Source organism: Lynx rufus, unplaced genomic scaffold (assembly GCF_022079265.1).
Source record: "Lynx rufus isolate CCGP_SWC_20201006 ecotype Redwood Valley unplaced genomic scaffold, mLynRuf1.p SCAF_21, whole genome shotgun sequence".
NCBI lineage: Eukaryota > Metazoa > Chordata > Mammalia > Carnivora > Felidae > Lynx > Lynx rufus.
This window is the reverse complement of record NW_025814836.1, coordinates 17195109-17222106: the sequence shown is the minus strand read 5'-3', so window position 1 is coordinate 17222106 and position 26998 is coordinate 17195109. Positions and strand designations below refer to the sequence as shown.

Here is a 26998-nt window from a genome sequence, read left to right as displayed (position 1 = left end):
ACATTGATTTAAAATGTGAAGAACAAATGATATTCCATGTAATCAAGAACCAGACAGGAAGTGATGAAATCTGAGACCCGAGGGAAGAGCTGGGAGGAGGCTCTGGGTAGGACATAGCACGCTTCCTCTTGTCTGGCTGGTTGTGAAGTAGGAGGACATTGCCATTGCCAAGTAATGCTAAAAAGACATTTCAGTCCATCAGGAAAAGTCATGTATGTTTTCACAGACAGACAGACACACACACACACACACACACACACACACACACACACACACACACACACATACCTACAGATATGCTAACCCTAAAGAAAGCAGACAGAAAATTCAGATGTAAAGCCAGCATAGAGATAGGCATTAACATCCCCTGAAGAGTTCTCATTAAATCATAGGATCCCTCGAAACACAGAGCTTTGCTAGTAATTTAATCATTTCTTTGGATTGTACCAACACCCTGACCAAAAAGCTAGATGGAATTTTAAAAAAATGAGAAAAGTATGAAGAAATAGCTCTTCAAACCACATAGCCTATATAGATCAGTGGGGAAAAATTGTTTAATTTAATGAAAATAACTCATCTCACAACTTTTTAAAAACACACACAGAGCGCAAAGTGGACTAGGTACCGGGGACGGACGGATTCATCTGTTCCCTAGCCCATTATGATCGCAAAGCGGGGTGAAACTTCATGGCCTGAGAGTCCCCTGAGGATGGAATTTTCCAGAACTGAAGGGATCATGGGGCTAGAAAGGGCCTTAGAAAGCTTTTATTCCAAAACTTGATATGCCAGAAGAAGCAAAGGACTCCATTATTCCCCCAGCTCCTGCTCCCCCCACAAAGTGACACCGCTTAGTATTTTTTCTGCCACCAAAAAGCAAATCATTATTACATTCGGTTGGAGGCAATGACTGACTCAATCACTGCTGCCTCTGTTGAACTTCTGGTGTCTCAGTTTTGGAAAGAATGTGATGGACACCATCCTAACACATGTGAGTGAGAGCAAGAGAAGACTAGGGGCAGAGGCTGAATCATGCTAGCGTGAATGCCAAGCCATGCTGAGTCATACTAGAGCACATGCTGAGTCATGATGAGTCATGCTAGAAAGATGCTGAGTCATGATGAGTCATGCTAGAACAGATACTGAGTCATACTAGAGCACATGCTGAGTCATGACGAGTCATGTTAGAGCACATGCTGAGGTGTACCTGTCCTGTGGGATTAACCACCGGAGATTAATCTCAGAGGAGTTTGTCTCAAGAGTCAAATGAGAGTCTCAAGTGGAAATCTTTGTGCGGATTCAAACAGTGTTCAAGTGGGAGGCAGGGAGGATCTGGGAAGCCTCATTCCCTGAAAAATGCTTGGGTTTGTAGCTGGGCCAGGATGTTACCCATTCTGGAGAAGCCAAAGTAAGATCTCCTTCTCCCTCTGTAGTTCTCCAGGCGGGCTGCAGGATCTCCTGGTGATTGAAGAGGGCTTTACAAAGAAGAGCTGGGTTTATAAATAATGCATTTCCTTTGTCTTGCAGGGATTCTGGAGGCAGAGGTACAATCAGATCAGCTGTGAACAGCTTACATAGCAAATCTAATAGGTTTGTAAATTAGATTTTGTGTTCATTTGTTTTTGCTGTAAGGCAGCTATTAATCTGCTTCTCCTCTTTGCTGGATGGTGCCCTTCTTCCTTAGCAAATAGATCTGTTTTGTTTCACTTTGGCTTTGCATTTCCCTAATCACTTTTGGGGAGGAGCTGTCGATAGAAGAGCCCATGAAATGGCCCAAGGTCTAGAGGCTTCAGAGGTGGAAAACTGAGATGGGTAAGCGCTGCTTTCTGGAAAAGAGCCCACACTCTTTGGAGCACTTGAGCCGTCAATGTGCTTATTCAGAAACTTGGCATTTTTGCTGAACGGTGGAGGCTCTGAAGAGAATCCGGACTTTCACTCCATTTCATTGTGGTAGGTGGCTTGTCCAAGAGATTAAGACAGAAAATAAAACATTCGGGAACTTCACAAAGATCTCTTAAAATTTTTAGGGAGCCCACTCAGTAATGTTAACCTTGATTATTGAATGCACAATCTAAACTCTCAAAAAAGCATTTTCTCCTGTGATGATTCCCTGGCCAGGGGCAGCTGGGTATGGAGGCGTGAGCACATGTTTTGTAAGCCAACAGACTCACACTTGCCACTGGCTATGGTTGGCCCATGCCTCTGAGTCCTCATTCTCCATTAATGACAACTGCTCCATAGCTCTGACTTAGAGTCTTAGGAGCTCCAGCTAAAGGAACGGTAGAAGGGAGAAAGGAATGCCAAGTTACTTAACATAGACAACCACTACTGAAAATGAAGGTCTTGCTTTACTTCCTTGTGGTCAGTCTTGGAATGAGAGACCTAAAATTATTTAGAGCAGGGTCTGTTATTTGCTCTTCCGTAAATTTTTTTAGGTCTCTTGACCCTATTAGACCTATCAGTTGTGTCCCTCCCTGACCCCACATGATTCAGGAAACTGACCCTCTCTCCCTGATGTCATTGCTTCTGGATATCTAATGACCGCTTAACCACCTGGGAGCTACAGATGAAGCTTATACTGTGCCTGGTAAAACGCAGAAATAAAAAAGGAGGCCATGCGACCCTAAGTTCCTCTCTCTTCTACTGTGGAAAGATGTCCCCTATTGGAGAAAAAAGATCTTGTCCCCCGAGGGGGAACCCTGTGCCCCATGGTAAATTCAGGGTGGAAGAACCTTTCTTGAAATAGCGTGAGAAGCGGGAAGAAAAGTCTTGGGAGCCAAGCAGACCTGGATTCAGTCCCCATGCTTGTTAGCTGGGGCTGTGGGCAAATGATCTCTCCCCTCTGAGCCTCAGTTTCCTCACTCAATTAGAACAACCCACCAATCCAGGTGTGTTGGTGCAACATACAGCACGTAAACCAGTGAGCTGAAGTGGCTCCTGGGGTCACGTAATCCATCCCCTCGATGTTATAGAGAAGAAGGCAGAGGCGAGAGACCCGAGGTGACTTGACCAAGTTCCCCAGCTCAATAGCCACAGAGCCAGGTTTAGTCCAGGAAGACCATGGCCGGTGGTGGTAGACGATGTCCCCTCTGAAGTTTCACTTGGAAGTGGAGACAGAAACAGAACATTACCCCCAGCCACGCCAGTGTTTATCTCCTTCCCTTTATTGCCTCCACCACACTCTGTCCCAGAGAAGCCTGGAAACTCCTTCTGGAGTGTTCCAAGCAAATCCCCAGGGCAAGCAGCCATGACAGATCCCTCTTGCCTGAGATAGCCTGGGGTCACCCAATGTGCCCCAGTTTCTGAGGACCTTCACCTTAGACTGAGTCCACTTTAGGCCACAGATGCCAGGTTCTAGTCACCTGTTACTGACGAGAACATCAGCTAGCCTCTTAAGAAGACAACTCCCCATCACAAGTAGTCAAGTGTTTCTATCATAGATACCGTCTGATGTAAGCTGCAGTGAAGCTTGGGCTCTTGGGGTGTGACAGCTGAAGCTGTGGTCCCAAGTGTCACTGCTCCTGCCTGTGCCCTGTGCAGAAGTAGGCTGTACCAAAGGTTGACAGCCACAAGCAGCTCCTGCTGGAACCTCATGAGAGTGCAGTCAGTGACAGGTGCAGGTGACACCATGGTCCTCACTGAATTCCAGAACCTTAGAGGTGGATATCTTCCTCTTCCACACCTTCTTTCCATAAGTGGGCAAACTGAAGCTCAGAGAGGTAAAGTGGTTTACCCACAGTCACACAGCCTGTGAAATCTTTTCACTACGCCTTCTGCTCCCTTTCATGAAAACGGCAAAATTTCCAAGGGTCGGGTCTTTGGTTTCCTTTTCTAGTCCTCTGCAAAAGTTACATATGTTTGAATCCAGGGCCAGCTGTGTCATCCAGAGGAGTCAGGAATATAGAGAAATGGAGGTGTGTGGGGAGAACGTGCAGAGAAAATTTGCACCCCCAACTTCTCTACCTACAAAAAGAAAAATAGAGCATTGACTGTATACCTCCTTAAAAGGCCTGCAGCTTTTTTTTAACTTAGGTGCTCTGAGATAAACGCCGAGGGCATAGATGTTTGGTTTGAATTCTTTTTTTTTTTAATTTATTTATTTTGAGAGACAACGTGCACGAGCACAAGTGCAAGTGAGGCAGGGCAGAAAGAGAGGGAGGGAAAGAGAGAGAGACAGAGAGAGAGAGAGAGAGAGCGAGCAGGTGAGGGGCAGATAGAGAAGAAGAGAGAGAATCCCAGGCAGAGTCTGGGCTGTCAGCATGGAGCCCAACATGAGGCTCAATCCCACAACCGTGAGATCACGACGTGAACTAAAATCAAGAGTCGGACGCCTAACCGACTGAGCCACCCAGGCACCCCTGGTTTGAATTTTTTAGAGCTCCAAAATTTGGCATCACAAACCCACTTATTCTAAGTGGGAGAATCCACTTAAGTGGGAGAATCCACAGCAAAGGAAATTCTGCATTTGTACATATCCGACAGAGGCAGGCTGGCTACCACACTGCCTTTAGAGATGTAATTGTAACCTAGTTTCTTAGAAACCTACTAGCATAGATTGCAACCCTCAGAATTCAAGTGGGTCCGAAATGCCTGGCGTTCCAGCGTCAGGCGGAAAGACCATGCGCAGCCAGAATTGTGATTTGCCCCGAGGCAGGCAGGGCCAACCAGCTCCTTCACACATCCAGGCTCCCCCCAGGGTGAAATTCAAACTCAAATTCAACAAACGGTTATTTATCGAGCACCTGCTATGTGAGACCATCAGGGAATAAAGAAATGAATGAGGGAGCTCCCCTGCTCACCGCCTAGTGGGAGAGACAGACCCAACACCGATAACTCTAGAACAAGGCGGATGTGTGAGGTGGCATCGGAGAGTACAAACGAGGCAGTGATAAGATAAGGGGGAGGTGGGGGCGCCTGGGTGGCGCAGTCGGTTAAGCGTCCGACATCAGCCAGGTCACGATCTTGCGGTCCGTGAGTTCGAGCCCCGCGTCGGGCTCTGGGCTGATGGCTCGGAGCCTGGAGCCTGTTTCCGATTCTGTGTCTCCCTCTCTCTCTGCCCCTCCCCCATTCATGCTCTGTCTCTCTCTGTCCCAAAAATAAATTAAAAAAAAAAAAAAAAAAAGATAAGGGGGAGGTGGGGGAAGCCACAGGCTGCATCTCATTCCCCTGGCATGAGCTTTTGTTTTCTCTTTATTAAGTTTGCAGACCATCGTATAACACCCAGCTGCTAATGCAACTGCGGAGTTTCACAAAAGTAACTCGAGAGAAGACGTATGACTGTTCTGACAGTGACAGCTAGATCTCCCTGGGAGGAGACGGTGGGGCGGAGGGTGGGGAGAAAGATAGTTTTAATACTCCCTCCCTGTCTCCAAAGCGTAAGGAGCTTATACCTAAGGGAGAGAGCTCGGGCATTCCAGAGGATAAATAGACTTCCTTCTCTTCTCAGGTAATAACCTCAATTTTGCTCTCCCGAAGTTTACATCCAAGCCCGTGCAAAAACAAAACTATTAGACTTGTCATCGGCATGCTAACACATCATGTCTACCCTCTTCCTCTTTTTCCCCCCCCATCCAGAGCTGAAGTTGTAATAAATGGTTCCTCGTCGCCAGCTGTTGTTGACAGAAGTAATGAAAGCATTAAGCACAACATCCAGCCCGCCTCGGCCAAGTGGAGACACAACCAGACGCTGTCTCTAAGGATCAGGTAGTGGTAATTACCAATAGGACAAGAGACAGACCTGGCCTTCTTCAGCACAAGCCAGCAAATTGCCACTCTCCATCATCTAAAGAAGTCAGGATAGAAATAAAATGTTTACCTCCCGCCGAGGCAGGTGTCATCTGTAAGCGATCAATTGGAAATAAAAACCCGAGACAAGCCGAGCCGGCCAGCACGTGTATGCAGCGACCGGGGCCTGAGAGGGGGCAGGAGCACCCAGCTAGGGTCCTGGGTCTGGAAGGAGTGAGGCTCTTGGGCCAGCAGCAGCAGGAGCCTGGGGGCTAGAGACCACAGGCAGGAGTCCTTCTCTGGCAAGATATGTCTCCTGCTTGGGCCAGTCTGGCACCCGTGGCCCCCTTTCTGTGCATGACCCAGAGTGACACGACACCCGTTTGCCAAGGGAGAAGGCTGCTTAGCCAGAGAGCAGCTCTTGTCCAGCACTTGGACCGCGTGACTTTGACGTAGCCATGACTGACCCAGCAGAGGGTGGTCAGTATAACCCCAGCATCGTGCTGGGGGCCCGGGGTGCTAACGTGAATCAGACATGCTAGCAGGGAGACACAAATGTCAGACAGGACGGGGCCACGTGACGTACACAGATGGTGTTGCTTCTCATCAATAGGTGGAAATACAGAGATCGTGCTGAGAAGAGAGCACACTTCATTTTGTAAGGGAGCTGAGAGGGATAGCAGAGAAAGGAGCAATGTGTTTTGAGCGGTAATTAGGGGTTTGCCAGGCACGCCAAGCTGCGTCCCGCTTGCACACAGGCTGACTTCCGCTATTCGCGCTCAGTGCCTCTGGAGCTCTAAGTAGGAGGTAGGGGATACGGGTGGTGAGGTGGGCACAGTCGCCTGGATCAGACGGGGAAAGCCTCAACTATGGTGGCCAACCTTCCCAGGCCTTCCACCATGGGGAGGGAGAACAGGGGGCCCAGCTACCCAAAGTGTCACCACACAGACAGGGGGGCCCCTTCCAGGTAGGCTCATTGTCAAAATGGAAATGCCCCCACCCCGTAGCTCTCAAGGTTTTGCGTGGGGACACGAGAGGGTGTCGGGGCTGGAGAGGCCTGAGACCCAGATGGCAGCTGAGAAGCCATCTGAAGGAACGGACTTCTGCTGCCCCCAATCTGCCACCCTCACCAGTGCCCCTCCTGGGGCCCCCTGGGTGGACCAGCTGCAGGCCTTCCTCACTTGCCCTTGGATCAGTCAGTGAGAACAGCTGTGGCAGTAACCAGTTCCCACCCACTTGGGGGCTTCAAACAATGGGAATGTATTCTCTCCAAGCTCTGGGGCTAGAGTTCCAAATGCTCCCTCTGCAGGCCCTGGGGAGATCCTTCTTTGTCCCTTCCAGATGCTGGGGGGGTGGGGCAGGTGAAGGTTCCAGCCCTTTCTCACCCTGTGGCCTCATCACTCCAATCCCTGCCTCCATGTCACATGGTCTTCTTCTCTGTGTCTGTGTATTTCCCTAGCCTGCCTCTCGTACAGACACTTATCACTGGATTTAGGGCCAGGTAATCCAGGACCATCTCAAGATCCTTAATTTCATTACATCTGCAAAGATGCTCTTTGCAAATAAAGCCACATCACAGGTTCTGAGGGCTAGGGACCAGACATATATTTAGCGGGTGGGCACTGTTCACCCACTGCACCACCTATGAGTGAAATCCTTTCCCTGGCCCTTTCTCGGCCACTGCGTAGAGAAATGGACACTACACACACACACACACACACACACACACACACACACACACACACATCTCACTTTCAGAGAAGACCAGACCATGGGAGCCTACACACAGCCACCCGGGCAGGAGCAATGTGCCTTCACCAAGGGGGAAAAGAATTTCCTTTAACTTCCTTCAATTAATCACCAAAATTATTCTTAATAAAAGATGCTGGGAGTGATTTGGAATGATGTTTAATAATTGATAGTAATTTCTCATAATTAGCTATAAATTAATTCACTCACAGAGGTGTTTATTTATGGACTTTCTGGGGCGCTCTCCTTAGTTTTAAATACTGTGGGGTAAGTGACTGCAGAGGCTGTAGCAATTTCCATACTGTGTCAGTTTGCCAAATTGTATAATCCTTGGTAAAGGGCAGGGTGGTAAACAAAATTAATGCCTCTGTTTCCTATCAAGAGATACAAATTATTCAGCAAAGGGTGTCTCCCCTGCATGATGGCAAGAGTTCCCGGTCATTAATCAGGAAAGACTAGCAGAGAGGTGGTGCCCTGCCAAGCATTCTAGTTACTCCTTGGCTATTCCAGAGGCTCCCAACCCTGGGCACATGCTGGAGTCACCTGCTGAGCTTTGGGAAGCATGCTGGGACCTGGGCCACTCTTGGAGTTGGGGTTTCTCAGGTGGGATCCCAGAACTTCTGAATTCTTTATAGTCCCCTGAGTGACTGAGTGGGCACCCTACTGGGATGCACTGCAGGTTGTAAATATCTCACATCTCACAGGCTCTCAGGCATCAGTGTTACCATCTGCACAATGGGGCAACCATCCTGCAAATTCTCACCTTTGCCAAGTGCAGGAAGGCTCTATCCCTCCAGTGTTCTGTGGGAAAGAAGACTGCCATCATTGTATCTATTCTAGATAGGGGTTTGCTGTAGGAAATGAAGTGCATTTAGGCTAGTGTGGGTACCAAGTTTCTTTCTATTACTTGAATCATTTCTTTTTTTTTTTTTAATGTTTATTTATTTTTGAGAGAGGGAGAGAGAGCGTGCACAAGCAGGGGAGGGGCAGAGAGAGGGAGACAAAGAATCTGAAGCAGGCTCTAGGCTCTGAGCTGTCAGCCCAACGCAGGGCTCAAACTCACAAACCACGAGATCATGACCTGAGCTGAAGCCAGACACTTAACCAACAGAGCCACGCAGGTACCCCGACTTGAATCATTTCTAAAGATCTTTTGGGAGATTTAGACAGTTCTTCATGTCACTGCAGCTCCCCCCCCCCACCACCTAGGATCCCCTACCTTGGCCTGAGTGGTTTCAGTAAATCTCCCCAGGTGATTCTAAGAGTACATCTATCCTTTTTCTGACCATCCCCCGTTCCAACTGTGTACTTTGCCAGATGATTCTAGAACTTTCATCCTAGAGCCTAGAGAGCTGTCATTTGCTCACCTTTGTTCTGAAACAGCACAAAGGAACTTGCTCGGAGGGGCAAGACAGGTATCAATATTTACAAACTCCAAACTAGACAGCAGTGGGTTCAGGCAGCACACTTCGTGGAATGGACCGGCTCAGGGACATCAGGCGGCATGCTCAGTCTCTCAAAGGGAGAGCAGCTGACGCACCTCACAGTATCCATTCCCACTCACCCCATAGGAAACCCTTTGCGCAGAGAAGAAAACAGACCACTGAGGAGTGAGGGACAGGTGCCATCCTGGTTCAGGACCTCCTGTCAGATGATGGCCCCGAATCCTACTGAGAGGAGAGTGTGATGTATGCTGACCGCTGTCTGGGTTTATCCGAGACACGGGTTCCCTGCCACGTGGGATTTCCAGTGATAAACGCAGGTCCTGGGCAAACCAGAGCAGTAGGTCACCCTTCCTTCCAGGGCCTTCTGTGATGAGCTCACAGTGTGTCCTAATGGAGTCATTTCTCTGGGCAGTTATCACCTCTCACAGGAAGAGGGCGTAACCACAGCAACCAGACTGGCCACGCCCGTTGTTGCCTCTGGGTCATTTCTGATACTCCCCACCTGGAACCCATTCTCAGAGGGCCTCCAAACTCAGCTTCACCCGGGGGCTGGCTGCAGCAGGCCACAGGGTGACACAGGACTGGGAAAGCCGGGTTGCAGGGCAGAGGGCAACTGGCAACAGGACAACAGGAAGACCTTTTCTTCATGTGTATTTGGTGTTTGTAGGAAGCAGATCTTGAAGTTCTTGGACGCTGAAAAGGACATTTCTGTCCTCAAGGGGACCCTGAAGCCCGGAGACATTATTCATTACATCTTCGACCGTGACAGCACAATGAACGTGTCCCAGAACCTCTACGATCTGCTCCCCAGAACGTCTCCGCTGAAGAACAAGCACTTCCAGACTTGTGCCATCGTGGGCAACTCGGGGGTCTTGCTGAACAGCGGCTGCGGGCAGGAGATTGACACGCACAGCTTTGTCATAAGGTAACGGCTGCAGGGGCTCTGGGCCCAGAGCGACAGGCAGGTTGAATTTGAGCCTGGCCACTTGTCCCAGTGTCTCTGCAACCAGAGACACTGCTTGGGTTTGTCCCCATTCTCAACCTTGTGCATTAGAATTTCTTCAGGTGCCTTTAAAAGTCCTGGCGTCCAGACTGCACCCCAGTCCGATTAAATCAACCTGAAGGGTCAGGGGCATGTGGCCCAGAATGCTTCTGGTGAACAGCCAAGGTTGAGAATCTCTAATCTGACACAGAGGTAGGCAGACTATGGCCCACAGCCTGCTTTTGTCAATAAGGTTTTACTGGAACACAGTCATGCCCATTCATTTTCATATCCTCAATGGCTGCTTTCTCTCTGCAAAGTAAAGTTAGATTAGTTGGGCAGGGTTGAAGTGTTGCAACAGAGAGAGCATATACCAGAAGCCTTTATATCAGGTCCTTCCAGAAAAAGTTTGCTGAGCCTTAGATAAAGCCCGGGCTGACCAGTCAGTTGGTTCAAGTTTGCAAATCTCTTTTAAGTATTCGTGAAGGTGGTGCTCCGCTCGTAACTATTATCCTGCAGTCAAAATCTGGAAAGTGAAGGGGCAACAGAGAAACTTGGGCTTCAACTTGACCATCATTCTGCTGAAATATCAGCTCTCATTGTTCAATCTCCGGGGACACATTTGGACACAGTTGCAAGTGGCCCTGATACCTGACCCCCAACCCAGACAGACTTGGAAACAAGGCCTTGCTGTCCTCTGGTCAGAAGTAGGGCACACAGAGCCTCGAGTTTCGTCCCCAAACAGTGCCCCAGCCCTGGCAGAAGTGCATACGGCATCTCACGTTTCCTTCGGGGCTGTCCTGATGCAAAGAGAGCCTTGTCCTGAGGCTTTGGGAAATGGCCTTTATCACAGAATTCCCTGGGCCTCGGGACATGGGATTTTAGAAGGTGTGTTTACTCCTGCCTCCACTCTCATGGAAGAGCCACCGCAACCTAGCAGCCGAACTTGTGTTAGTGTCCCAGGCTTTGTCTGTGCCTGGCATAGCCAGTGGCTCAGTCCTTCCGGTCTAAAGTCTCAGGGACAGAGCGGGAGAAGAAGGCAGGCAGAAAGCGGAGCAAATGTCTGACAGAAGCCGAAGGAGGGTCGGGGGGAGCGAAGGGGACAGAGGTGTTAAAGGTGCAGGCGGAGGGTAAAAGCAGGGGTGCCAGGCAGCATGGAGGGAGGCCTTTCTGATTTGGTGTCACATATATAAGCCATGCCTTTGTCACTAGTTTTGATGACGAGGTTTCCCTCTCTGAACTAGCCCTGCCCTAGCAATTTCCAAAGGCAACGGCTGATTCCAGCCAGAACTTTCCCTTGTGGGCACTGACACAGCAAGATGAGCAGTGTGGCGTCAGAGTCCCATCTTGGCTCTGTGGCTCATTTTTGTCACACGACTCGGGAGTGTGTCACTGCCCTTTCTGGACCTCTGTTTCACCCTCTGTAAATGGAGCGGGTTGGACTGGTTGTCTTTGAGGTCCTTCTGTTAGGAATACCGGCTGTGCTCTGGGCCAGACCCGGCAAACTTTGACCTTCACAGGAGCCCCCTGAGCTTATTCCAAGGGCAGAGTCATCCAGTCTGGGGCGGGGCCTAAGACCATGCATATCTATCTAATGCCCTCCCTGCTGCTGTGCGGGCTGTACTTGGAAGGCCATGCTTTGCCTCTCCCGGGGGTCCTGTCCACACCTGTCCACGCGTGCTTAGAAAAGAGGGAGCTGAAGCACCAAGGAGAGAGCGCCTCAGAACAACACACAGTTGTCCTTCGAGCTTTACACTCTGCACGTGGCTCTCACACACCTGTGTATTTGGGGGGTGGACTTGAGTGGTCTTTTAGGACAAGATCACAAAGCTGTTCCGGGTACAGACCCCTGCTGGTGCCGAGTGGCAGCACTGGCTCCTCCGCCCCAGTGGGGCCATTCCTCTGGGCTCTTCCCATCTGGAGGATCACCCGTGTCCTCCCCCGGGGGGATCCCACAGGCCAAAGGCCCCATAAAGAGTAAACGGGGTGTGATGCTATGGCCACTGCCTGAGTTGGCATGTGTGAGTGTGCCTGGGCCATGTGTCCCACAACAAAGCACAAGTGTTCATCTCCCCGCTGCCTTTCCCTTGGGGTGCAGGGAGGTCACCCCACAATTCCACACCGTCTCTCCTGTACCATTTGCCTCTGCAAATGAGAGCTCTCCGTGGACCCTGTGTCTCCACCCCACCTGCCTCACACTGACCATGAGCTCCCCTAAAGCGGACTGCTTGTGTCCATCCCTGAACGCCAGCCCAAGCCTGTGCCTGGCATAGATGAGGGGCTCGGGCTCAGGCTCGGAGCAGCTTCGCTGAGAGAACAGATGCCTGGAGGGTTCTGATGGGATGTTCTTTGTCTCCATCAATTGAAGTCTTCAATCACTTTGCCTTGCTCTATGTCATTTGGGCCCCTCTTCTGCATGGGAGACAACAAGACCTTGCCCCCTCTCAGAAAACTCAACACTGAACCATGGGAAGACACCCCCATGCAAAATGCAATGAGGTTGCAAAAATACGCAGCCTCCTGGGGGACCTGAGGGCAGGCTTCTAGAAGAAGGTGGCTGAGTTTAGCACATGAAAATGGTGAGCATGAGGACGTAGTGTGAGGAAAGCCATGGAAGCAAGAAGCTAGACTCATGGATCATGGAAGCTGGTGCCTGAGTGAGCCTACGTTGTCTCGGGTGTGGCTGGGAAATGGGGCCAGACAGGAGGGCTGGTCCCCACAGGGTCCCCGTGAGCCTGCAATGGCAGGTTGAAGAGACTACCTAACTCAGGGTCATATATGTACAGAGTATATTCCCAGATGTTTAGGGATCAAAACTTCACTGTTTGCTCACATTCACATGTGTGCGCATGGACACACACACACACACACACACACACACACTTTCAATAGGGAGAGTCTTATGAACAAACGCCCTTTCACAGATAAATCCCCATCATTATCATCATGCTCATTAGTTACTTAGCATACACCAGGTGCAAATCTATGCACTTCATGTTTATTAACTTATTTTATTCTTGCAACAACCCTGTCAGGAATGTTCTATCTTGCGCTGGCTTTTGCAGGGAGAAAATTGAGGCTGAGAGAACCAGAGGTCCATGGCACACTCGGGCCAGGCTCAGGCTGTGGGCCTCACCCTGTGCCTGTGGACATGCCTGTTTCTGGAATGGATGGACTCTTGTCCAGCCCACCCACAGCCCACCCAGAATTTGCTTTGGGAGGCCGGGCCTGCTGTGGGATAAGATAGAGCTGAGCAGACTTACTCTAATGTCTCCATCATCCTCGCTCAAGAAGTGGCCCTGAGACATGGTCATGGGAAAATCCTAGCCTTTGCAGTTTTCCCCTGCCTGGAATACCTTCCATTAGCTGGGTCCCATGTTGAATGAGGTTGGGAGCCTGCCCCAGGGCGGTTGAAGCCCCAGGGCTCCCCAGAGTCTATCGCACCTTACTTGGACGATATCCCGAGTGACCAGTATCGTAGCTGGGTAAGGACTTCCATGGTTCCTCTCCCCTAACCACCCCAGAAGCCTCCTGGTGTCAGGTTCCACATCAGTTCCTCCTTTGCCTCTCCCACAGCCCTCACTGGCCCACGACAGACTCAGTACACCTGAACTGCACTGAGGACCCTGCTATCAGGACCTGGTGGTTGGCCTGGAAGAGGCCCCAGGCCTTCAGGAAGCCCTTAGAAGCCTGGTTCAGCTGGGCTATAGGACAATAGGGGTACCTGTCTCTAACTGGTGGACATGATGAGATGCTCTGTTCCTCTAAGGTCTGCAGCAGGGGCCCCTGAAGGTGTCTCAAGTCAGTTCTGCCTCCTTGCAATGTGTAACCACAGTCAGCGATAGCAAGGCCAGGGTGGGAATGGGGAGAGCGGGCATTTTAGGGGGTCTAGTCTGAGCAGCAAACAGGCTTTTGAGCCCGACACACCAGAGACTGAATCCTGGAGATTCCCTTACTAGCTCTGGGACTCTGGGCAAGTTACTTGGCACATTCTGGGCCTTAGTTTCCACATCCATAAAGTGAGGGTGATTAATACTGAGCCAGAATAAGATGAGCAGACCTGTGTTAAAGGACCAGGGGCTGACAAACACCCGGAGCCCCAGGATGTTAGTTTTCTTTCTGATGATCCTACTTTTTCTCCCCAATCGTTGAAGGAAGAAAGTCCTGGCTTGAAAGGAGGGTAAGTGGTGTCTCTCTGGATCTCATCATTTGGCAATGACCTGTGACCCTGGTCTTCATGTCTCTAGCCTCTGTTCTATAAATACTTACTCTAATTTCTCAGACTTAACTCCACTGGTCAAAGGGCTCCTCCACCAACAAATCTTCCAGGCAGACAGCAGCGAGGCCTCCCCAGCAGTGCCCTTGGCCACCCTAGTCTGATCAGCTTGCATCACAGGCAAGAAGCCCCCGTGTGCACATGCAAGCTGGACCCGTGAAGGTGGGAGAGTTCCCCACAAAGCAGGCCTCTGGTGAGATATCAGAGGCCACCCACCCAGAGTCCCAGGCTTGTTCAGCAAGAGATTGCAATGGCCTTTTAGTTTGTCCTCCTAGATACAATTCCATCCACTCTAAATACCTGTACAACTTCATCTTATTGTTGTCTAGCTATTGCCTAAAATGCAAATCTGTTACTCTCCTGCTCGGGAATCTTCAGTGACTCCCTATTGCCCTTGGAGCCAAATCCCTGACATATAGGCCCTGCTGACCTCTCTAGATTCATCGCTTCCACACAATATGCCCCAGAAGGCAAATCGCTTGCCTTCCCCTTAATACCCACACTGCTCCACACCTCTATGCCCTTACATACATTTCTTGTGCCTACAATGCCAGAGCCTGATGTTTCCCAAACTGCCTGGTTATAAGAATTACCTGAAGAGCTTGTAAAAATAAGTATCAATTCCTAGGCTCACCTGCTGAACCTGGATGCCCAGGTGAGAGACACAGTGAATCTGTATTTTTAACTACTGCCTGAAGTGATTCCTCTGCTCGGGCAAGCTGGAAAAACACTCTTCTAACTGCCTCATCCACAAATGGACTAATGCTCACCCATCCTTCTAGATTTCTCTCAGTGGTCACCACCTCTGGGAACACGACCAAACATTCCTCCTTCCCATATTAATATGGGAATATTAATAGGCCAATAGTTTGCATTTACTGAGATCTTGGTGTGGTCCAACAGGTCCTAAGTACTCAATATGCAATGACTCCTTTAATCCCTGGAATGGGGTGCTGTTGCAATCTCTATCATAGCTAAAGAAACCGTTGGGCATATTCCTTAGCTGTAGGGAAAGCTCTTAGGAAGCACAGAGAGGTTGAGCAGGTTGCCCAGAATCACACAGGTAAGAAGCAGGAGTGTGCCTTCAGAGCCCTCACTGTTACCTAACGTGGCCAGGTCACACCTGCAATAGCATGGTCATCTTGTGAGCTTAGGGTGGCTTACTTGCCTCCTTCCTCTGCTACATCCTCAACTCCAGAAGGCAGGCACTGTACAGCCCCAGGGACCAGCAAAGTTGTATGTGTGTGGTAAGAGCCTAGCAAATACGTGTGGCAGGGAAGAAGGAGCACGGGTGACAGGAGGGGCAGGTGGGTGCTGGAAGATGCCCTGGGTCTTTGGGGATGAGGAAGAGGTGAGGGGAGGCAAAGGTTGGACAAAATGAAATACAAGCAACAGCGTCTCATCTTGCCCCAAAGGACCATGATGCTTTTCTCCCTGGCAGGTGCAACCTGGCCCCCGTGCAGGAATATGCCCGGGATGTGGGGCTCAAGACAGACCTGGTGACCATGAACCCCTCCGTCATCCAACGGGCCTTTGAGGACTTGGTCAACGCCACTTGGCGGGAGAAGTTGCTGCAGCGACTGCACAGTCTCAACGGCAGCATCCTGTGGATTCCCGCCTTCATGGCCAGGGGCGGCAAGGAGCGCGTTGAGTGGGTCAACGAGCTCATCCTGAAGCACCGCGTCAACGTGCGAACTGCATACCCCTCTCTGCGCCTGCTGCACGCCGTCCGCGGGTGAGCGGCCTCTCCCTGGGGGTGGGGGCCGTCACCGAGTATGACAGGTGCTTGGTGGGCAATACTCCTTTCCCAGATGCATTTCCATTCCAGCTTACCCCCCTCACTGGTTGTATGACCTCAGCACGTCCCCGGCCTTTCTGAGCCTTCCCACCTGGAGGAAGGAGGGGCGCTGGCAGGTGGGTTCCATCTGGCACGCCAGTTTTGACCAATCGGTAGTGCCGGCCTGGAGAGCTGTGTTGAGAACGGTCCTCCCCTTGCTGCTGTGCGAGTGACAAACCATGAAGGGCAAGGATGGAAGGAGGAACATGTGTTGGAAGCTCTTGCAATAGTTTGGGTTGGGGCTGACTGTGGCTTTGACTGGGACAGTGCTGGCAGATAGGCAACAGTTGGCTCAGATTTGCTGAATACTTTGGAGGAGAGGCAGCAGGATTTTCTGGTGGGTTCTGCTTAAGGACTTCCAGGGTGTGAGAAAGAGAAACATCCAGGATGGCAGTTAGGATTAGAGCTTGAGCAGGTGGATGGACAGTGGCACCATTTTCTGTGAGTGGAGAGCTGGGGAGAACCCCATGCATGCCTGGGGGTATTGAGGAAGAAGGATTTGGGGCATATTAAGCTTGAGATGCCTGTTACAAACATGCCCCTGCACACTCCTGACCTTGCAGCTTGAGTCAGGCCCTACAACCAGATGCCCATCCAGTCACGTGGCAGGAAGTTCACTGTCCTGCTCTGGGCATAAGCGAGCCCCTTGTACAGACCCCCTGTGAAATTGAAATGCTCTTTACTGGGGCCTGAGCATAACTCAGTGTGACCCTGGGAAACTCTCTAGCCAATCAAAGGACTCTTGCTGTCCTCACCAAGGTGACCCCTGAGGCACCCAAGCCTGTGACCAGCTCTGGTCTCTTTAGGGTGGGTGTCAACACAGAAACCCATTGCCCCCCAAAAAGGCCTAAAGAGACATTCAGTAAGAGGCAGCCATGCTCGTGGCTGATGGAGCAGAGTGACTCCTGATGGACACAGGGCTCACTGGGGCCACATCCCTTATCCTGGAGGTTCACCTGTCAGGCCTTCCTTCAGCATCCACTTCACCCCTGTCACAGCGTGGGTCTTGCCCCCAGAAACCCCCATCTCTTGGATTTAGGTTCCAGGCCTTAAATGTTGCCTCTTCCTGGAAAGAAGAAATTCTTTGCATGGTTTGGAGGTCAGACGGGATAAGAAAAGAAGAAGGACTGCCCCTTGGTAAAGAGAAACAGTCCCTTAGACAGGGAAAGGGCCACTACCTGGAAGAGACGTACACAGCCAGAGCTATTTCCAGCTATAATTGACTCACTTTCATCTGTCAAAATAGCATTAAGCACCAGTAATAGGCCCTTTAAACAAACAGGCTGTTAATCCTGGGATGGCAACATTTTCTCTTGCAGCAACTCCCGGGAGGAAATCCTGCAGGAGAGAGAACAGGGCAGCCTTCTGCTTTTAGCAAGAAAAAGAGGTGGGGGGCGGGGGGCGGAGAGGGCTTCAGGGGCCTTGGAATGGATTTCTGCCAATGAGCCTCTCCCTCTGTGGGGTCTGGGGTCCAGGAGGGCGTTACAGGAAAGGTGGGCAGCATCTGTAGTGAGAGGGAGGGCTTGCCTTGGACTTGGTGGGAATTTACCTGGGGTTTGCTTCAAGAGGAGGAGTGGGCTGGTGGGGGCGGGGGGCACGTGGAAAAAAGCCACAGGAGAAAAGACCAAGGGATCACAGAAAAGATGGCTGAGGAGGAACCTGGCCCAGAGGCAGACCCATCTAGCATGAAAATTGTGGGCTTTGGAGTTAGGGAGCCCTGGCTTCAAATCCCGGCTCCGCTACTCATGCGGTTGAAGAGGCCCATTGTCTGCCTGAGCCCTGTTTTTTCTGTCCCTTCGCTGGGGAACACTTCCTACATCTGAGTGTGTGTCCTGTGCTGACGAAGGAGACACACAGTCAGTCAACCATAGCTCCTGCCACCACGCCAGCTGCCACCAACCACCCACCAAGGGATTAGACTTGACCTATAGACTTAAGAGGTAGAAGTTAGGGGGCGCCTGGGTGGCTCAGTCGGTTAAGCATTCAACTTTGGCTCAGGTCATGATCTCGCAGTTCCTGAGTTTGAGCCCTGCATCGGGCTCTGTGATGTCAGTGCAGAGCTGCTTCAGATCCTCTGTCCCCCTCTGTCTCTGCCCCTCCCTGCTCATTCTCTCTCTCTCTCTCTCTCTCAAATAAGCAAACTTAAAAAAAAAAAAAAAAGACCATATTTAAAAGGAAGAAGGAGAAGTAGGACCAGAAGGTGAAACCACAGGAAGGAGCCATATTAGGCTCAATTTTGATAAAGGATCCTGCAGTACAGTGATGGATGAAGTCAGAGTCACCTGTCGGGAGTTCTTCACCTCAAAGTTCCAGTATAAACTAGTTCACAGGATAATCTTGTTCCTTATTTAAAAATCTGTAATTAAATTCTGTTTATGAGGTGGGAGGGGATAAACATTTTCATTGTGATAAAATATATACAACACAATATTTACTACTTTAACCAGTTTTAACCGGGCAGCTCAGTAGCATTAAGTATATGGACACTGTTGGGAAACAGATCTCCAGAAGTTTTTCATCTTGCAAATCTGAAACTCTGTACCTATGAAACAACAAGTCCCCTTTTCTCCAATCCCTCCAGCCCCTGGTACCACTTTTTACTTACTTGCCATGAATTTGGCTACTTTATATACTTCCTACAAGTAGATTCGCGCACAGCAGTTGCCTTGCTGTGACTGACTCATTTTCACTTAACATAATGTCCTCAAGGTTCACCCATACTGTAGCATATGTCAGAATGTGCTTCCTTTTGAAGACTGAGTAATATTCTGTTTGTCCATTCACCCATCAAAGGACATTCAATTTTCTTTCACTTCTTGACAATTGTGAGTAGTGCTATTATGAACATAGGTGTGCTCTCTCTTCAAGACCCTGCTTTCTTTTTTTTTTTTTATGTTTGTTTTGTTTATTCTTGAAAGAGAGAGAGAGAGCAGGGGAGGGGCAGAGAGTGAGGGAGGCAGAGAATCTGAAGCAGGCTCTATGCTGTCAGTACACAACCCAGCTCAGAGCTTGATCCCACAAACTGGGAGATTGTGACCTGAGCCAAAGTCAGTTGCTGAACCAACTGAGCCACTCAGGCGCCCCAAGACCCTGCTTTTGATTCTTTCGGCTACATACCCAAGTAGAATTGCTGGATCGTATGGTAGTTCTGTTTTTAATTTTTTAAAGAACCTCCACACTGTTCTCCATAGTAGCTGCACCATTTTACAATCCACCAGCAGTGCCCAAGGGTCTCGGTTTCTCCACATTTTCACTGACATTTGTCATTGAGTTTTCCCACATCCCTGATAACACTTGTTATGTTTGTTTGTTTTTTTATATAGTAGCCCATGTTAGCCGCTTTTAAGTGTACAATTATAAGAAAGTGGCTATTAGAGGAAAATGTAGGGGAAAATCCTTATGACCTTAGGTTAAGCCACGGCTTCTTAAGAATGACACCAAAAACACAGGCAACAAAAGAAAAAACAGATAAAAGGGACTTCATCAAAATTAAAACTTCTTCTGCACCAAAAAGCCAATATATTAAAAGAGTGAAAAAAAAAATCCACCCACAGAATGGGAGAAAATATTTGGGAGAAAATCACATAAATGGGAAAATAAATGGGAGAAAATCACATATCTGATACTAAGGGATTAGTATCCGGAGTACACATGGAACTCCTACAATTCAGCAACATAAATAAATCAAACAGCCCAATTTAAAAATGATTTGGATAGACATTTCTACAGAGCAGATGTCCAGATGGCCAAAAAGCACATGAAAAGATGCTCAACATCACTAGTCATTGGGAAAACACGAAACCACAGTGAGGTACCACTCTACACCCACTAGGATGATGGCTATCAAAAAAGTGGGAAATAGCAAGTGTCAGTGAGGATGTGAAGAAATCGGAATCCTTGTGCCCTGCTGGTGGGAATGTCAAGTGGGAATGAACTTTGAGTCATCCTAGCGTCTTCGTTCTTCAAATGAGGAAGTCAATGCCTAGATGGGTTGGGTGATTTGTGGGAGACCACCCAGCCAGTGAGAGGCACAGCCAGGCACTCAAGCACATCACCCCACTCTAGCCAGTGCATGAGATGCAGCAAATTTACACCCAGCCCGGTCTGGATTGGGGGTCCAGTGAGCTCAGTGGGCCGGGCACTGCCGCACTGGGGAAGCGATGTTAGGAGACCACAGTGGGCAGCAGCATATATGAGCGCAGTGCACAGGGCAGTTCTGAGTATGGGGCAGCTTTCCCACCAGGCACAATGCACCAAAAGGTGAGAATACCTCAGGGTCCCACCAAACACCCGCTGGCACCTGAGGCTTGACACAGCCTTGTGGAACCCTCTGTTGAGGCTCTCAGTGTCGTTTGCCCCTTGACCTCACCTTGGTCTTTGCCCTCCCTCATTCATTTGGCTGTTGGGTGGCTTGCAATGCCCGGATATGTCCACATGCAAGTCACTGTGCTCCCAGGGCTGGTTTAGTGTCCGCAGTCCATCCATTCATGGGGAAAAAATTGTGGGATGCTCTAGTAACCACCAATAGGCTTATTGTGAGGACCACATGAAATCATGTATATAAATCACTTCTAGAGCCAATGCGGCTGGTGTTAAGTCCATCCAGCACTACACCTGGCACATGGTAGAGCCATGTCAAGAGACCAAATGACCATGGTTTCAGTTTCCCTGGTTCAACAATCTCCTAGTACACATTTGTGATTATTAACCTGCTTCTGGTCACTAATTGTTTCAGGTGTAAGTGCCTTGAGGCCAGGGTGATGCCACTTCCTGCTGCACAGTGCTGATACTCAGAGAGCATCTGGCGACTGGTCAACAGGTCCCCAGTGAGCTCAGATTTAAGAAGGACATGTAGGAAAAGAGACAAGGGCCACAAGTAACCATCCCTAACACTTCTGTGCCAGACACCGTGCTAAGCATTGTGTCACGTAATGAGAGAGCTACTACAAATATCCCATTTTAAAGATAAGAAAATTGAGCCTCGGGTGGTAAGCAACTTGTATAAGGTCCCATGGCTGGCAAGAGACAGATTCAGGACTCCTCCCTTGCTCCGGATCACCACCCCCCCCCCGCCCGCCCCCGATCCATTTGCCCCGTTACAATAACCAGGGAATAATGACAGAGGCCCTAGAAGAATAATGTCAGGAAGGCCAAAGCCTGAGTTTGAGCTTAAGAAAATAATAAGAACGACAGAAAGGGCATCTTATGTTTCAAGTAAGGAAAACCAAAAAGATAAAGGCAGGTGGTGCAGAGGCTACAAAAGACAGAGGGAAACTGGACTCTTGATTTCTCTTCTACATCTGTCTTCTCAGCAAAGAAGAGCTGTGGATAGTGTAACAAAGCCTTTGGTATCATTACTTACAATGCCACCCAACTGCTTGAAACCAGTGGTTCTCAACATGGTCCCCAGACCAGCAATATCAGCATCACCTGGGTACCTGTTAGAAATGCAAATTCTCGGGCCCAACCGGGCTTACTGAATCAGAAACTGTAGGACTGGGGCCAAGAAATCTGCATTTTAACAAACCCAGTAGGTGATTCCGATGCATGGCGTAAGTTTGAGAACCTCTACTCTCAACAAAACCGAGACCAATTAACATCCCGGGAGAAATCGTACACTAAGACCACTGAGAAGCTGGCTGTGATCTTCTCCAAATCATACAAAAATTGGAAAAGGACAGTCTGGAACAGCCCATCCTTGCCCCAATTTTCTAAACATGGGTGAAATATGGACTCCACTGGGCTTGTTGTCAACCCTAAGCCAGAATTTTAAAAAGGTCAGCAGCGCAATCAATGGCTCATGAACACCTGAAGAAGTAAACACCGAGAGCAGTTGTGCTCACTGGACGATGCCAGGGCAAACTGTCCTGTTCTGCTTTTCCAAGGAGGATGGTAGACAGGTAGAGCCAGGATCAATACTTTGACAAAGTATTTCTTGAGCAGCATGGAGAAAGAACTGCGATCTGATGGATGGTTCAAGGAGTAAAAGGGAGCAAATGTTAACTCTCTTCTCAGAGAAGCCTTGTAAGATACACGCTATTTTCATCCCCATTTTCCTCACAAGGAAACAGGCTCAGAAATGCTAAGTGGATCGCCCCAGGTCACTCAGATGAGGAGCGGCGGGACTAGAACCCATGTGTATAGGCTTCAGTTGTCTCTACTCTTCCACTGCCATCCCTCCTCTCATGTCCTTGACAGATAGGCTGACCACTGTCTGTTGACCACTGACACCCAAAAGACACTAATTAATTAAAGGCTGATTTCATGGGGATCTCTAAGAACATTCCACCAGCCTCTCATCCTGCCAACTATCCCCATTTTTACCAATGGCTTAGATGAAGGCATCAGTTGTCTCCTTAGCCAATGCACAGAAGACGTGACTTTTGGGACGTTCCTAATATTTGGGGCTCAGAGTTGAATCCACACTTCTTTTGATGGGCTGAAACAATTAGTCAGTCTAAGAGGCAGGAATTTAATATGGATAAATGCGAGATTCTGTACTCAAGTTCTAAACAACCGTATAATCTAAAATCTTAGATCTTATGCAAAATGTATAACATTTCGAGAGTCTGGGAGTCATCAATGACCTTGGTCAAATCCCACTTGGAGATGTTTTAGGTCCCAGGCCCAGGCATGAGAAGGACCACAGTGGCAGAGAAGTTCGAAAGTTGAAAGCTTTAGACAGAGAAGTCTCCAAAGAGCATGAGAACAATCTTTCTCCGATTAACAAGTATTTATAGGCTCCCAGAAGGCTCCAGGCCTGTCCTGGGGGAACACAAAAGTCAATGAAGCAAGGATTTTGCCCTTGAGGGGCTCAAGGATTTGGCCTGTGAGGCTCCAGGTGTAGAACTAGGGTTGAGAAGGGATATACAGGGAGTCAGGTTTCATCTGGACACTGGGAAGAACATTCCAACAAATAAAGGTCATCTGAAATGAGCTTGGTTGCCTCTTGTTCAGGCAGCAGTGAATGCCTCTTGGTGGGCCATGACTTAGGAAACCTGCATCAGGCAGAGTTAGTGTATTAGTTTGTGAGGACTGCTATAACAAAGGACCACAGGCCGAGTGACCTAAATTGACAACAGGAAATTATTGTCTCACAGATATGCAAACTGGAAGTCCTTCCAAGAGCTCTGAGGGGAAGAATCTGTCCCAGGCCTCTCTCTTGTGGAGGACCAGCTCCATCATTCTCCCTGTGTGCCTGTGTATCTCCAAATCCCCCCTGCGTATTATGACATCCATTGCATTGGAATAAGGGCCACCCTAATTACCTCATTTTAACTTCATTACCTCTGTAAAGACCCTTATCTCCAGATGACGTCACATTCTGAGGTTGACTTCCACAGACAAATTTTGAGGGAACATATTTCAGCCCACAACAGTTGGGCTAGATGGTCACTTTTTCCATTCAGAGTCTTTGATTCATTGCACCTGTGCCAGGAGAGTCTCTAACCACTGGCTACTCTGCAGATGCTTGCCCATCTGAGGTAGTCCTTGGGCAGGGGCTTTGCAGGGAGGGGGCAGCCTGGCGCTAAGAAAGCCTGCCCTTGACTCTTCATACTGGCCCTGCCCCTGACTGAACAGCTCTTCCAGAGGGCTTCTGGCTCTGCCACACTGCAGGTGGCACAGTGCCCCGGCTGGCTGCTGACAAGGGAGATGAGCAACCCAGCGGAAGGACACCCAGGCAGCTGAACGTGGCTGCAGGATGGGGAACACTCTGGTCCGCAGCTGGTAGTGAATGGCTCAGATTCAATGACAACAATTCGGAAGCCTGTGACCCACTGAGAGGGTGGCCCTCGGGCAGGAAAGCAGCCTGCTGCCTGGCCCGTTTAGCTGCCCAACCGTGGGCCTGGTGCAGAGGAAGCCTGTGAATTGATGCTTAATTGGGCACCCAAAGTGCTGAACGTAGGCCGTAGGATGGCAGTGATCCAGCGGGCATCCCAGCCAGGGCTGGAGCAGATCTTCAGAGCAGGCACTGCTGCCTGGCAGCCTGGAGAAGCCTGAGGTTGGATGCGTGAGAGAGCAAGCCTGGTGCAGAGAATAAGAGGCAAGACCAGCGCATAGTTGGGAGGTGGCCCCTCCCACACATGCCCGTCTCAGTCCCAAGAACGTGTCCCTAGGGCCAGTCCAGGAGCCGGGTTCCAGTCTCCTCCAGGGACGTGGAGTGTATATTCCATGACGGCGTTACATGGAGAAAAGGAGAGAGGTCTGCGGTATTAAGTCATTTTTCATAGACTGTCTCTCTATTTTTTAAATAGCAAATGCACATAGTAAAAAGAAAAATCCAAACAGTCTAAAAGGATTTAAAGTGAAAAGCAAGCAAGCCTTCCTCCACAGAGGCAGCCTGTTAAACTGGTTTTCTGTGTATACTCCTCCAGAAATAGCCACTTTTAAACAAAAAGGAGCGTTTTTTAAGTACCATACCTTAATATATTCTGGAAATCATTCCACATCAGTACACAGCACCTAGCTCTCCTTTACAGTGTCTGGCCAATAATTTCTGTGAGCAGAAGCCATTGGTGGTCATCGTGGGTTTTTCCAATCTTGTCCTAGTATAACCACTGCTACAGTGATCATCTTATACTGACACCTGCACACATACATGCATGTATAGGCTTGCTCGTTAGATGTGCCATCGCTAAAAAGAGATGAATGTGGGTATTGTTAGTTTGTATAGAGGTTACCAAATTGCCCTCACTAGAGGTAGGTACCAATTTTCACTCCCACCTACGATTATTGAAAATTCCTGTTTTTCCATAACCTTGCCAACGTTGTATATTATCAACATTTGTTATGTTTCCAATCCAGCGGAAAATGGCATCTGACTGTTGTGTGAAATTGGATTCCTTTAGTTATGAATGAGGTTAATTATTATTTTTTTTTCCTGTCTGGAGTGGTGCCAGTTTAACCTCCAGGATCGAACCATAAGTTTTCAGCCCCCAAGAGGTGGTCTTTCTGTCCCTGCTGGGCCAAAGGGTGATCCCTGTGCATGAGCGACAGTCTCTTGACTCCCCAAGGGGCCCTCCCTGTAGCAGGAGGAAGCCCTGAAGGGATCAGCATCGTGATTTTTCCTCATGTTTTTTGGCACCATACCGTTGGCGTGCCTCTCTCATGTGCAGACCTGGTGGCTGCCTAGAAGGGTCTATGGTAAGGCCAGCCTCCTTCACTTCTCTGACCAGTGCCCCCACAGGGAATCACTGGCCTCTGCTTGCTCGTTTCCACTCATTGCTTCATTGAATAAAGATTTGTGATTCACCCACTTTGTGCATGAGCTATGCTAGGATCTGGGGTCATAAAGAAGCAGGAAGTCAGTCCACTTGCTCACAGAACTTTAATTGTAGGGGAGGAGAAAGACAAGTAAATGAATAATTATAGCATAGGGTGATAAGCGCTCTGCTAGGGAAAGAACAGCACACAGGCACAGACCCATCTGGGGAGGTCCGGGAAGTGACATCGAAGCTGAGACCATACGAAGGAATTGCCAGCCAGGAGAACTGGGAGGTGGTGATGTCCTGCTAGAAACCAAGAAGTACCTTGTAGCCATGTGGCTGTGTATGCCAGGTGGTAGGAGGGATTTCAGGCCCAGCTCACGAGGGCTTCACAAGCCTGGCTGAGGCCACTGGACATTCTCCCGGGGACTCCGAGAGTCACTGGGGAGTTTTTGGTGGCATGGTCATACTTGAGGTTAACCTTGCTGACTCGACTGAAGAGCATTGGCTTGGGTAAGCACGGAGGCCTGGGGACCAGGAATGGGCCTCAACCATCCACGGGACTTAGCTCTGCACTGCCCCCCTTCCAGATTTTGAGACAAAATCCCCAGCTCTCCATCGTCACAAAGCTGGGCAGCCTCATCCTGAGATGTTCCCCAGGATACCAGAGCCCTACGCAGAGGGCTGTGGTCAGAAAAAACAGCTGTGGGCCCTCAGATCAGGGCCCAAGCTATTGATGTGCATAATGGAAGACCAAGAGTCTGAGGGTCTTGTCCCCTATTTTGCTGCTGACCTTGCACAAAGTGACACCAAGTGTCCCATGGTAACTACCTGTAAGGCATTCCTGATCCTTAAGGACAACATGAGCTATGTCCCACAAAGTGCTTTTAGTGTCTTAGAGAAAGCCCTTTTGGCGTCTTTTTCCAACAGTGGCAACCATTGCGTTTGCCACATCCCGAGCCCAGGGAGCCAGGAAGAAGGACAAATGTGCTTTGGAGATGATTTTGGCAATCCTCATCTATTGCTGTCCATGCTCATAAAATACGGCGCTTAATCGTCTTGGCAATTGGGGTAACCAATTTGAAAAATAATTACTGCCTTCTTTGAGATTACTTTGCCTTCTAATTAAAATCTCAAGACTGGGATATTAAAGGTGCATTGTCAATACAACATCCCGGATGCACCCAGCTAACCTCATTTGGGAAGGCAAAATTAATTAGTTTGTGTTTTAACACCCAGCTGTTATCCTAAGGAAGGAAATAGTGTACAAGTCGGCCACACACACAGTCTCTAAATTGGCCAGAGCGGCTGAGGAGATAGAAAGGAAATCAAGGGTGATTTGTTCCCACATGACTCAGCCAGCTTCTATTACAAGCTGCTCATTAAACGGCACCCCCGTGTCCCTGTCAGACATCGCTCAGGAGTGTTCTTGTTTACCCATGGCTGCAGGATGGGAATTAAGTGGGTCCCTCCGTGCCCCTGAGCTCTCGATTCAATCTGGAGCCTCCTTTGCTGTTAACACCTTCCCCAGTGATTGACTCTCGGTGGAAAGGCTGGCAGCAGATCCGAGAGGGCAGGCATCTCCGGCCCCACCAGCCACAGGTACAAGGCCGTGTGCGCTGCTGGGCTTCCCCCTTTCTGCTTTTTGACTTCTTTGTATTTTCCAGTTCCATTTGAGTCAAACGTTTGCTGAGCACAATGGAAGCCAGGATAATAGTGGTTCTAGGCTGTGCTACAGTAACAACCCCCAGACCCTTCATGGTTTAGCACAACTGAAGCTCA

General features: G+C 49.4%; 1 protein-coding gene across 2 annotated transcripts in view; it reads left to right on the top strand.

Annotated features, from left to right (window-relative positions):
* ST8SIA2 (ST8 alpha-N-acetyl-neuraminide alpha-2,8-sialyltransferase 2) overlaps positions 1-26998 on the top strand; it is a 63170-nt gene that overhangs the window by 31199 nt on the left and 4973 nt on the right. Inside the window, exons 2-5 of one of the 2 annotated variants that reach the window (XM_047086842.1) lie at positions 1525-1587; positions 5572-5700; positions 9583-9840; positions 15615-15908. In XM_047086842.1, the coding sequence (XP_046942798.1) occupies positions 1525-1587; positions 5572-5700; positions 9583-9840; positions 15615-15908 (744 nt within the window). The remainder of the gene's footprint in view (positions 1-1524; positions 1588-5571; positions 5701-9582; positions 9841-15614; positions 15909-26998) is intronic. The other variant, XM_047086843.1, reaches the window with a different exon arrangement.